The 13,741-nt window shown below is 43.5% G+C and overlaps 1 protein-coding gene across 7 annotated transcripts in view; it reads right to left on the reverse strand.

Moving 5' to 3' along the window:
* Pi3K68D (phosphatidylinositol-4-phosphate 3-kinase catalytic subunit Pi3K68D) overlaps positions 1-13,741 on the reverse strand; it is a 44,763-nt gene that overhangs the window by 20,049 nt on the left and 10,973 nt on the right. For 4 of the 7 annotated variants that reach the window (XM_022805205.2, XM_086988689.1, XM_086988690.1 and 1 more), the window contains 2 exons: positions 10,314-10,835; positions 3,899-4,276 (listed from right to left, as the gene is read on the reverse strand). In XM_022805205.2, the coding sequence (XP_022660940.1) occupies positions 3,899-4,276; positions 10,314-10,818 (883 nt within the window). In that variant the 5' untranslated portion in view covers positions 10,819-10,835. Of the gene's footprint in view, positions 1-3,898; positions 4,277-10,313; positions 10,836-11,025; positions 11,477-11,502; positions 12,402-13,741 lie in introns of those variants that run through there. The other 3 variants (XM_022805204.2, XM_086988691.1, XM_022805209.2) reach the window with 3 other exon arrangements.

A 13,741-nucleotide genomic window follows, 5' to 3' on the forward strand; every position in this document is an offset into this window, starting at 1 on the left:
TATTTTCATCTACCCTACCTTCTAAGGATATTCAATAAGCTTCAACTGATTGTCATCTTTTTTTCTTCTCTTTGCCTCTGAATTTGACCCCAGCTCATCAACCTCTTCGTGGCTTCACCCCTAGAGCGTTGCACCAAGGCTGTTGGCCGATGGCAGCAGTACGCAGACAAATAGGCAAGAGAGAGTGTTTGCCACGCTGAATTTCGAGATCACCGGATCCAAACTTTCATTTGTCGTGTGCTTCTATCTGCGCACTTTTACCTGACCAGTCCGTCCCCATTTCGTAGTTATCCGCGGATCTTTCTATGTTAGTGCTCCACATTCAGCTCGGTAGGTTTTCGTGCAACGGCAGCGATGCTAAATTGATTCTAAATATCGTACCCCTTTTCTCAACATTTACCATCCACATCCATAAACGCTAAACCTAGAAGCATCAGACAATGTTCTACCGCTGTGGCTCGTTTTGCGCAAATCTATTTTATCGGTTATCTAACAATATCCTTTGCCAGCCACCATGACCGCTAGGCCAAACGAAGGCCAATAGACAGAGCAGAATAGGTTTGTCTCCCGCCACCGAATTTAGGAGTTTAATTCGACTGAGTCTTCGCTTTCGGCTGGATTTTGTAGTCCTGTTGGAATTCCGCCGAATCTGACTTATATTGATTCTCAACCTTTTTGTCGCATTTAGGAGAAGGGATGAAGACCAGGATGATGGAGGAGGGAAAAGACAAACCGCCAGCTATCTCTTTCATTTTCAGTCCTCTCCGTCTTCAAGAGTTCCAGCAGTCATTCATGATGTCTTGCCACTAGAGTCAACTATTTCCTGTTTCGACAAGATCAAATTTATAAGGGCGGAATACGACAAGCGGTTGCCGATACACTATGCCTCTTTAGACTTTGTTTGAACAAGTCCCGCTTGTCCCAGAAGTTGTATTGTCTGTTAGCAAGCCCGCAGAATTCGTTAATTCTATTCGGTAAAAGGACGCGCGGGAGGAATTGGATGGGAGGAGTCGAGGGGTCCAGGGACGCAGGATGATCGGGACATAGAGTTCGACAGAAAAAACTCATTTGCAATTATTCTATAGCATGGTGATGTGGTGTTTTGCAGCATTCATTCAAGCTGAATGTACCTCTATCGTGCGCATCCTAGCGCTTGTCTCGACGTCTAGGGTTGAGACAAGCGGCAATTTTATCCAAAGCCAACGGCGGGAACAGGATGGGCAATAGACGATATGCGGGAAAACGATTCACCCGATTATTTTCTCCTTCTATGAATAATCTTGTCTTCGGAAATAAAAGAAGGAACCATATGGTGGATAATCATTTCATGAAAACTAATCAGCCGACTGCATTGGACCTTCAACTTTTTAAAAAAGTTGAAGGCAAAGCCCATTTTACGCTTGCTAATTAAACCAGTTGCACATAAGGTAGCATAAAAATCTGTGGGTCGGAGCAGACCAAAATGTTGCCAACTTAACCCTAATGATTAGTTTTTCAATTCAATTGAAAGCAATCAACTGCTGAATTATTTGGTTGACATGTCGTTAAGTAGTTGAACAATCGTGGCTGTTAATTCTGTATTCGAAACGTTGTGTAACTTCTAATTATTGCCCACACCACGCTGATGTCCAACGTTACCTTTCATGGTTTCGTCCAAGCAAAAACAATTTATCTACAAATCTATTTAATTACCAGTTGGATATTGGTCCAACAAAGATAAAGCTAGAAGTACAAAACTACTGACGGGTACTCAATGGGAAGAATCTACCAAGCGGGGTCTACTACATCCTAGACACCGCTACAACTTGTAACTAATATGTACAAGCTTTTGCTTAGAACAAAAGCACATTCATTGTATATAATACCCTTTGTCAGATGGAGGAAAATAGAGAAGGTACAAAATAGGCGCGAAACAGTTTCAACAACTGTTTAAGAAGCTGCTATAGTCTTATAGATAAGCTATACAAGATTAAAAGGAAAGCATATGGAACTTATTCAGACTGCAGTCATTTCAAGCCCATATGAAGCTCAAATGAATACTGCTAGAAAACAGCGAAGAGCTTGAGGCAGCTCCATTTGTGTTATTCGACTGCATCTAACTTACTAGCAATCTTGTTGTCCACTAAATGAAAATTCCTTTTCAGGCAACTACCCGATTACCGAAGCCAAGATGTCGTATAAGAAGATGCGCCGACACCGTCACACAGTGGTAGAATGAGAAAAGAAATAAAGGGGACAACCTTGATGAGTCATAAGCCTATACGATGGCCAACGCTTTGTCAACGTCTATCCTGTGACTAACGTTGCTTTCATCCACTTATGCTTGGATTACCGACACCGACGCCAACATAATGCAATGCCTTTGCTAAGCTATGCCCCCTATAAACCTCTTTCTCAGGCCGTTGCCATTGATCCTCGGCAAGCTGCCACGAAATGAGGCATCTCGCAAGGTACCACTGATCCTGTCCAACCTCCCATAGTTGACATTGACGGAGTAACGGCAGAGAAACTGCTTCTACCATATTCTGTCTTTGGTGGCTTTTACAAGTCGAGTGGTTTGGCTGCTTCGTCAAATGCTACGCAAATCGCAGGTCCACACACAGCAGGGCTTCATTTTAGCTTCCAAGGACAGTGAGGACGACGTTCGTCGCCAGACGCACTTATATCGGTTTTGTTGCTATTGTGGCAACGGCTGTTGTTATAGAGGCACGAGCCTATATTGGTTGATTGTGTTCGAGGTCTTGCCGGATCAAGCTCCACCCAAGTATCGCTAGGAGGAGCGGTTCGCTTTCTCTATGGCGAGCGAAAAATGAACGACCATAGCAGGTGATCCCATCCCAACAGTCGATGAAAGTTGGGAGTTCCTACTACCCAGTGAGCCGGACTATTCGAGCATTGGAGCATAGACTATCAATACGCCAGCGGTTCGTTCACTACTGGAGTACTGAAAGTGCAGCAATAAAATCGATCGTTGCTCCAGGTTCTGACGAAGAGAAAAAACGTTTTCGACTGACGTCGAAGATGACGACGGCAGTACTCTATTGCAAAGATCTCCAATTTGAAAAAACACTTTTCAAAGCAGTTACTACATTACAATGTTGAAGAGAGTCAAAAGTATTATAGTGTTGGCCTTTCTGCTTGGCAGAAAAATCAATTTTGTGTAGGGGAAAAAGTTACCGAGTTACAGTTATTAAAATGTATAAGATAGATCCGAAGAAGCACTTAAACTTCCTCAAAGCACCGTTTCTAAATACGTATCCTTCTTGAACACATAGGGGCGCACTAGCTGGTCGAGGAGACAAATTGGGACATGAATGTGTTTGGGCTATGTATTGAAGTTAATCCAATTCGTTAAGGATTCTCCAATCATTCATAAATCATGTCAATTCTCCTGTGAAATTTTGTACTCACTTGACAAAAAAGATATTTCTATCATTGTCTAACATAGTATATGCTACCTTGTCCACATAGAGAACAAGGCGTTTATCTAAACCGTCTAAAACGTTTGATGATTTAGCAATTTTTTTAGCAACTAGATGAAGTTCGCATACAGTATATCTCGTGCGTGACTAAACCACTTTCGAAATTTTAAAACAAGCTATGTTTTCAAAGTCTTTGCACAAATAAATCCGTTATTAAGTGTTCTCAAGCGACTGCCCCTAGTTACACTCATATCTAAAACAGAGGACCTAACAGCATGTTTCGATTAGGCAACCGACTAGCTTATCCAATCATCTAACGTTTACCTACTGCTAACGTTACTGTACCTAATATCCTTATTAATGGGGGTGCCCATGAACATGTTACTATCTCCGGTTCAAGTGGGCGAATGACTGCCATGGCATATGGTGACCATGCCATTGTATAGTTCTGTCGAAAGGATCTCATATAAGTTCACCTGTGTTGCAGTTCCATGCTTGGCCGTACGCCGTCAACGTCGGAAGTGTAGCGTTTAACTGCGTCGACAATGGAGTACCGGCCGCACTAAGAGCAACCGGTAGAAACGGGTCGAGCGGCGCAGGAGGGACCGCTCCTAACAATGAGGCAGCCATAACATTCCCGCCTCCGCCACCTCCAGAAAGTCCTGTCCCTTTACTAGACGGATTAGCCGTGGTTCCTGATAAACCGCAAGAGGTACTGGCTCCGGTGACCTGATTCGCCATCGCCATAACCGAAACCGTTCCACTATTCATTTTTGGAGGCAGCGGAGGAGCTACCGAGTTCAGGTTGCCTCTTCCGCGCAGCGGCAGGCCTACGACACCACTTGGGCAGCCATCTGTAAGTATATAGCAGCACAGCAAAATGCACAGTTAATTGCGTTTTGAAATACTTCGAAGTCACGTTATAGAGACACTAGATCGAATTAAGCGTTAATATAAGAAAAGCAAAGTGGACTGGAGATATGTAATAAAATAATGAGGTGTCCATGACGTTAAGTTTACGTTCTTGTACAGAAGAAAAAGAGAAAGTAGAAGATGGGAAAACGGAATGTGCACAAGATCTTTTTGGGGGGTTTATGTGACTGAAGCTAGAACGTGGAGGCAGCTACAGGGTTTGACGGGAAGGTCTAAAAAGGGATGATTTACAACAGCGGTCGCAAGCGCTAACCCGAAAAAGGCCAAAACGGTTGGGCTTTTGTAACAAGATGGAAGGTAAACCACTGAGACGAACAAGGATCCAAAAGCAGCTGTGGACAGTCGACTTATTTGGTAGTTGGACGGCTCCCATAGAGCCTCTGAAGCTTGTACTTCCACTTTGTCACTTTCTCCCATAAAACTCAGACGTGATAAGGTAGCTGGATAAACCGTACTGACAACGTGCAGTCTGCAAATGCCTCATCAACCGCGGTAGCTACATCCATTTGTTTTCGCATTATCATCCTCGATGAAAGTGTGACACGCTCAAAAAATAGGACGAAAAGGTACAGATAGATTGAGTGACGACTACAATGTAATGCATATTATTCTTTTTTATTGTTTATGTTGTTGGCGTTAACAGAAACAATGACAAGAAAAAAATTGTTGATTTACCTTAACCGTATTTATTTTTTAAGATGCGAGGCTTCTGACCTTCGTTAGTGTCATTTGTCGAAAACAAAGTTTACTTTGCTAAAGGAAATGCATGTTACAGGGACTAACTTACATGTAGGAGAAATGTAAGTCGATAACTGCTGTTGAGATCCGTGGCTATATTAGGGTTTGCGCAAAAAAGTACTCCAAAGAGACAAAATTAGAAATTTGTGATTTAGTAACGTTCATGCTAGGTACTAAGACACGCACTAAAAAGTCCTATTTTCGGTCTGTTTGAAAATTTTTAGACTCTTATAGGAGTAATGATGACATTCGTTCAATACGAAACACCTGTAGGCCTAAAAAAGCTTATGTTATGAGATGACACTTCAATGCGAATATGGACCCAAACGTGAACACTACGAGACATTGTGAGATCACAGGACCTTGATACCTATCCTCCTACTTACACTCTCTTGAAAAGTCAACATATAGAAATGAAGACCGTCGCAAACAGGTCTCGCAATGATAATGGCAGATCTTTGTAGAATAGCAAAAAGAAAAAAAGACAAAAAAACAAACGAGCGTCGAGATGTGTCTTTAGTAGGCGAAAAAACATCGCGAGTAGGTTTTTCCGCCCGACTGAAGCAATGCGTAAAGCCAAGCATTTATTTAGGCTTCAGGTAGGTACATACCTAAATTACAATTAGATCAGAAAAGTCTTTGATCTCGATATAAGCAACAACACCGTGACGATGTCGGTGATATTTTCGTGCCATCATATTTTCATACATCGTGTCACGGGCTTAACAAGGATGTTCATTCACAACATGATGCATAGACACTGTTAAGCTAAGCCAATATATATGGGTTTATATTTTACGGAATAGTTGTTGTAGGATCCACATTTTAACCAGTGATGGAGAATATGTACGTGCGCAACACAGATATTCCGCATTGTTAAACCTACCGGTATCCAAAGAAGTCGATCAGAATAAACACAGTACGCTCGAAAACACTGGGAACCAATTCGCAGAGGTGATATGTATGATAACCCATATATGATTAGCACGACGTAGCTTCTCACAAATTTCCTTCTAAGGATTCTAACTAAGTATAAGATTATCATTGAGTCCGTTGTATTGCAAATTACGTAACGCGCCTTACTTCCATAGCCTCACCGATGACATCTTCGAATATGCGGCACACATCTGGGCAGCTAATAAAATCGAACGCTTCTATTTATTGATTCTTGACTAAACACGAACACGGGTTAATTAATAAATATATCGCCAGAACGTCAACAACACTAACAGGTCTGCCTGTTCAATTCGAACTACGTCTTTCTGGAACTAGACCTCACTTTATGAATAATCCCTATAAAGCTGAATCATCCTCTCCAAAACACAATTTGGTCTTTTTTTTTTTTTAATTTAATTTTTTCTATCTTTCTTTGCTGGTACTAGTAATACATAGTTAATAATAAATATAGTCCGCCTGGCAACACGGCCTCTGTTAATAATGAACCTACTTACGTCTTCTGTTCTGACTGAATAATAAGAATTAATGGAACTTTTTAATTTGTCGTACACTTTTTTCGAAGTAAGGCAATGGAAAGTCAGGACAGAGTAGGACGCAACAAAACGATTAAAAGCACGGTGCTGATATTTTATTTGATAAGCAAGGCGGTCATTTTGTGTTGTCCAAAATCAATTACGAAGTTCGGTGGCCTGTACTAATCTTGAGTTATCCGTGAGCTGTATACACAAGTTTTGGGAATCAATTTTTGGTATTAGTTTATAAGATGTCCGGAGAGGTCATAATGAACTCATCAGAGGTTCCTCCAATAAGCCTAGTTTTGAGAAGGAATCACATCAGCAGGTTCTGCCGCTACTACCTTCATCACCTCTTTTTTGTTTTTCAAAATTTCTCCTTTTTTATCTCTATAACCTCTATGTTTTAAATTTTTTTAAATTTTCCACGTCATCTACTAACGCTGAGATGTAAATTAGCAAAAATATACACCATATTTATAACTTTGTGAGCAACAGCAATGCATGCTATCTAGTCTTTGTCCCGATAGTGGTTTTACCAAAACTGACCTACTCATACGCACCCAACGAGCCAATAACTAAATGCGAATCGTGCCTAAAAAATGAATATCTGCCGAGGACAAACAAAAACAAAATAAGTACATAGTCTTCGAAGTACGTCTATACCGTGTCTCGAAATCGATGTGACAAAGAAACGCTTGCTTGGGATATATAGTGTTAGCCTCTATAGACAGAACTGATATTGCTACATGTTGTAACCAAGGCGGTGACTACCTGAATCACGCCTCTCTCTCTCTCTCTCTCTTAGCCAAATTTTACATTACAGCATGTTTCACTCTGTTGGGGGTATGGTTTCACTGTTTAATAAATAATGCATAATTTCATCGAGAATTCGATTTTTCTATTTTAACCAAATTTTCAACACTTTTTTGCTTACACCGTCCATTGTGATTCCATTCATTGTATGGCACTCAGAGATCCAGCCGACACATGATCGCAATACGCAACATTTGTGTCCGACGCAAGCTGCTACGCCAAACCCCGTTTTACCATCATCAATGGCGCCCTTCCTACATGACTCACACCAAAAAGCGTGCTTTTCCTGTTTAGACTTCACTGGATAAACGAGCATAAGTAACGCAGGTGACAAGAAGCGCCGTAGCACCGGCTTTAAGTCTGGGCCACTGACTCATTCCCTCTTACTGTGCCTTAAAAATAACCGATGGCCGCGGTTACGTAATGGCTACGTGCCGTCCACCACATCAGCACCGGCGGTAGAGGCGTCTAAATAAGTTTCTCGTTCTCCCGTCTATTCTCGGAGCCAGCACTACACATACAGTATGCCTTTTCTATCCTTTCCCTCTCTTCGCTCTCCATGTCGACTTGTATACGCGTATTACACTGAGGTGCATCATTGCGGTTGGTGCAAAGTGTGCCTCATCAGCGCCTGCGCGAAATCGAAAGTGGACGTCGTAAGTACGTTTATGCAAGAAAGCCGAAGGAAAAACAGCTGTCATCGTAATCACCTTCTATATACACTAGGAAATAGTTACAAAAAGAGAAACATGTCCACTAAAACTGGCCGCGAACAGTCGGCCCTTTTAGTAAGTCCGGCTACGATAGACAAGTAGAAGTAGGACAAGAAAGGTCATGGTGACAACGCAGTGCCATTATACTGGAGCTATAGCGCATGGGTTACGGTCGCACTAGTAGTGTAGTAACTGAGAGCTGGTTACTGGCCAGGCTGCGTTTAATGCGCTGGCGAGCGAAAGAGCTATTACACGATGGAGGGGCTAATCATCGGCATCAATGCGGCTATTAGGTCACGGCTGTGTGTAGTCGGAGTTGTTCGAGGGCCAGCATCCCTACTAGCAGTAACTACTTCGTTCCCCGCCCTTATGCTATACCACTGTTATCACATTTAGTTCGTCCACATAACTATCTGCCTTTCGGCGTGTCACGACTTCTGGGGTTAGAGAGACACCGTTATATGAAATTACCAAACTGCAAAGTAAATGGTCTCGATCCGCTGGCACACGAACGGTCCATGTATGTTCTGTTATAGTCAAGGGAACGGTGTTGAAACTAAGGGATCTACCAGGAGATAGCTCGTTGCGCTTCGAGAAGGCCAGGACTCGCTAGAAGTCGCGAAGAGTCGAGGATCATGGACAGCTAAACGGGACAACGTCTACGCTAACAACAATGACGATGCTAATAATTATGCCATCATTGTAACCTTTGCGTAGGTCGTCTTGATTATCTAACTCCTTTGCGTACTCATACTTAGTTATTAGTAAACCTCTACTTATTATATCGCAAGAAAGAAAAACAATGCAAATAAGGCAGCAATGGCTTCGAGCGCTCTTAAAGGGACCAACTAGGTACTAAAGGTATGTCAAGCTTACAAGTACAAGGATGAAGCAGAATAAAAATTACGCTTCTAGTAAAATAACACCGTGATAAAAGATGCGTTGTAATTTGTGGTGATGTCAACGACAGCGACAGATAGCCAGAAGGGATTTCCTTCTTTTTCAGTGCTGAAAACAGGTGCTTTAGATGCATCGCTCGATATACGTCTAGCACAATTTTTGAAGGTAACGTCTGCTATCATGTGTATATAAACGTGACGGAATAAAAAACAAACAAGTGAAAAACATTCGTAGAACATGAAGCTTAATCAAGTCGTAAAAGTCAATTCTTAATCGGTCCATACACACGCTATATCTGCAAGTATTGACTTCTGTAAACCCCGATATAGACTGCCAGCCGCAGCCAAAGGCGGCGGCAGGCAGAACAGAAGAAAACTATCAGAAATTGGGTAGCGCTATCAACGGCGCGGGAACGTCCAACGGGAAAACGAGTAATAAACGACCGACAGAAACGCAAGATTTGCATGGCTAGTGACCAAAGAACCGGGTCAACGAACGATCAATGTGGGCGTGCAACAGAAAAACTTCCAAAGGCGTTGGAATGACGGGAAGGTTCCGCACCCTATCGATCGTTATGGCCTACATAGCGAATCGCAGCGAAGGTGCCGAGGGCTCGGGTACTCAATCGGCCTGAACGAGCCGCAGTAAAGCTTCACTTAGCCAAACCTTAGCCATTATCAACGTAAGGGAAGCCTGGTACTAATGTTCAAAGTGACGAGAACAACCACCATACGGCTGTAAGGTGAAATGTCGGTTACTCGGAATAAGACGATTTAACATGCGGACGAAAGGAAAATCAGTAAGTGGGGAAAAAATCGCTTTTTAGTCAGGCAGACGCACACTGTCATCACACAAGTACCCACGTACAGCGGTTGCCTTTCCAAAGAAGGTGGCACTCAATTGTGACATCGCTGCAGCCGTTAAATTTGCTGGACCTCCTAATTGAAAAAAATGACGAATTAACCTTAGCAATATAAGATGTGAGTTAGGTCTGATCAAGCTTAGAAACGCGTTACTAAGACTGTTAAAAAGATACTCACTTTACCAGCACAAGAATAGTTTGGTAGGCTAAAAGTTCGCCATATAGAAACAGCTACATATCTTCGATTTGAAAGCGTTTGTCGTGTTCTATTTAGCACAAGGCAACACTGTCTTCTGTGTACTAGCATACCTATGTTGATCTAATAAAGGTACGCAACGAGTTTCCAACACGCATACCCTATACACGTTAGCTATTCATAATTAGTCAGCGACCAACTATTTGATGACAAAATCTTTATCTAGGTAACCTTTCAGGTGCAAAATCCACTACAGTTACTCACTGAAGTAGGCTGCGCTGCCGACCGAGCTTGCGATGCCGCTATTATCGCTACTGCTGCTACTGCTACTGCTGCTGCTGCTACTGCTGCTGCTGCTGCTGCTGCTGCTAACACTATTCATAAAGGCTGGGCTTTTTTGATGACCAGCTGACGCAAGATGGTACTGGCGAGCGGTAGAGTTTGTGGTCGGCACGCCGACGCCGTTATTGTTGTGCTCTCTATTAATGCTGTTGTTGCGGTCGTTCATCTGCTGTCCTCCGCCAGACTGCGCAGTCGCTAGTGGTCCCGTTGGAATCGGACAGGACTGCATTAGGGGTTGCGTTGCGCCTGTAACTGACGCTGTTGTTACTGCGGACTGTGTGCTGTTAACAGTCGCTACCGAAATGGCGTGCAGGTGATGCCCAGCTGACGGAGCTGCTGACGGCGAAGGTCCGGCCTGTCCTGGTGCAGATCCAGCCCCCGCCGAACATTTGGCCGGCAAAGGCGGCGGAGCCTTCGCCTGATCCATGTTGCTACTGCATTGCCCTGTGGAAAAGATCGACGATTATCGATGTGAATAACCGCGGTGTAGGTATTAGTTTTTTTTTTTGTGCTGTTACAAGCTGAAAACTGGGGGGCAAGTAAACCGAATAACATGATCTTCAACAGAGTGACCGGACTGCGGCAGTTGCACTGAGCGAACAACAATAGGGTTTTCCATAGAATCAAGCCTTACAAGGGATGCTGTCCAACGCAACGTAGAGATGAGGCGCGAGTAAATGAAATAGAGCGATAGTGGCGATGATCAGATTCCACTCCGAGTAGGGTGGTCCAGGTTCGCGCGAAATTGAAAGAATTTACATTTGGTTCAAGCCGCGCATTGCCCATACTTCCGTTTATAACAAAAATACATAGTCGTTTTATAAAAATATTGGCTAGCTCAACCTTCATATTCTTTAATACGTTATTTTTAGATGCTTCCTTCTATCCTTCTCGAGCAGTTAGCTTTTTACGAAGTTCTTTTAGACTCAATTACAGGCTTGCTATTGAAGCGCGTCCACTGTTTTTTGCCTCCAGCCGGTAGACTCCCATATCGTCAGTGCTAACTCACTTCTATGTGCCACCTATAGCGCTCGCGTACACCAACATACACATGTGTACATGTGTGTTCTAAAGCGATACCGACAAGAACATTATAAATCACCCTACGTACCACATATATTCTGCTGGAGTGTAGACATTATAACAACGGCATCTTATCGCATTTACTCGGGTCAGACCACCACTGTGAATGTCCATACTTTTGTATTGATTCACAAACTAATGAGCGTTTATTCGCCGTCCACAATAAACGACACAGTCGCCGTACAATTACTCTTATTGCCCCCTTTTACGGAGTTTACGTATCCATATCACAGTAACTCAAACACCATTGCACGCCAACATTACAAGCAGCCTCAGTCAGCATTTAACATAGAACGCCGCGGCATATGCCGGTCACACTTTATTGCTGGATACATCAAGTGACTAGCACAACGATATCGCCTATAGTTAGTGCACAAAATAGACGCGGCTCTCCGATTCCGAAATGACGATCAAGTATAGGTTTAGATTGTCGGGTAGGAATCTGGTAGTAAAAAAAAAAGATACTTAAAGTCTAGCAATGTGAGCCATCGGTGCATGAACGCACCGGCAGGCACCACAGCCGCCGAACATTGCCCAAGAGCATAAGTCCATTATGCTGGTGACTTTGTAGTTTTGCACTTTCCGGGCAACGATAGGCCTGCTATTTTAGGCAGAACTGCTAGTGTGGGCCAAGTCGAACGGTCCACCAGCTATTCAGTCTGTCTGTTCTCCAGCGAGGGCTTTGAAATCAGTTGCTCTCCGTTTTGCAAAAATCAATCGCTCAGCAGCCAAACGCAGGCTACTGCACGTTCATTTCGACGTGAACACACGCGCGAAAGTGTGTGTCGCCCTGCTTCCTGGTGTATCGATACGTCTGCGCGCATATGGCGTACGGGCTCAGTGACTGGACGTCTAGTTGCTTTTGGCACCACAAGGTGTGCAGAAACTGGTACTTCAAAACACTGCGCGACATCTACACTAGACGTTAGCGACAGCCCTAGCAACAGCATCGGCGAGAGCAGCTGCCATTAGCAGCAAAACGCCGTCTGGACGCGATAAACCGCTCCTTTCCTATTTCACTCGGCGCCGCCGCCGCCGCCGCCGCCCGAAATTCAAGCCGAGTCGAATCGAGCAGTCCCATTCGCTACTGGTTAGGCCGTTCAAGGCTCTCCAACTAGTCCTCATAAAGAACTGGCTAGGAGCGACTATGACACTGGTTCCTCAAAGGGTTGTTATTGGCTACGTCACTATGTGAGTCCCTGGCCAATGCGAGCACAATGCAACGGTCTGTTAAATGTTATATTGTAACAGCGCTAGCAGTTCATAATTGAATCGACAATGGAGGCCCTCGTGGACCAAAATAGATTTCGCATGTAGAGTAAAATATGCAACTGCTGGTTAACGGTTAACAGCGTTTACATTAGGCCGAGTAATTGGTGAACCTGGCGGTTCGTAATGGCTGCTGGCTAAGCTACGCACTAGTTCGCTAACGCCAACGTGATCATCACTGAAAGAATGCTTGCGTAAAGGTTGTATAGTATCTGGCGGACGATGTACGTCCAACGCCGCTGTAAATCAGCATACAGATATATCGTCATGATAACGATTTCACGGATTCTGTGTAGCTGATGTCAGTGATCCTGACCCTATAAGGATTCGTTTATAAAATAGACACCAATTACTCTAACACGTTTAGCTAAATGCTACTACATGCTTATTTTGACTACGTAACACAATCGCTTACCGGCGTATATGTAAGTTCGTCTAGACGATCAAAATAACCAACAAGACGCCTACGCTATTGAGCACTTCTAAAGTGGTAATATAAAATATTGTTGAAATAGATAAATCTGTCATCTTTTCGCCGACAGGTCACGTGTGCATCTCTGCCAATTTTCACTTGTACCTGACGTTTCAGATCTTTCAAGCGTGACCTTATAATGGCCAGCCAGGTTTTAGATGTAATATCGTCGACAATTGATCAACCTTTTGTTTATGCGATGTCGATTCATTAGTGAAAATCCCAATAATGTTAGCGCACCCTAGTTTACCTTTCTCGCATATCACGGTGACACTGTTCAGGATTGATCGGGTTTGCGTTAGCTCCACATCGCTCCTATTGATATAGTGTAACATGGTCAGCCAATGAAGCTCGCACGTTTTTCTTCAAACGTGTCCAAACAATGGCTAGCAATACGGCGTGAATTTATGCCAGAGACATCGCTAAGGATCCAATTCAGTGATTAGATCGCAGGGACGTATCAATGATATATGCATTGCATCAAGCGACGCGTCAATTCTCAACGATGCATGCTGTCGTACAGCGT

The sequence above is a fragment of the Varroa destructor genome, unplaced genomic scaffold (assembly GCF_002443255.2).
Source record: "Varroa destructor unplaced genomic scaffold, Vdes_3.0 BEIS01000004.1, whole genome shotgun sequence".
In the NCBI taxonomy this organism is placed as follows: domain Eukaryota; kingdom Metazoa; phylum Arthropoda; class Arachnida; order Mesostigmata; family Varroidae; genus Varroa; species Varroa destructor.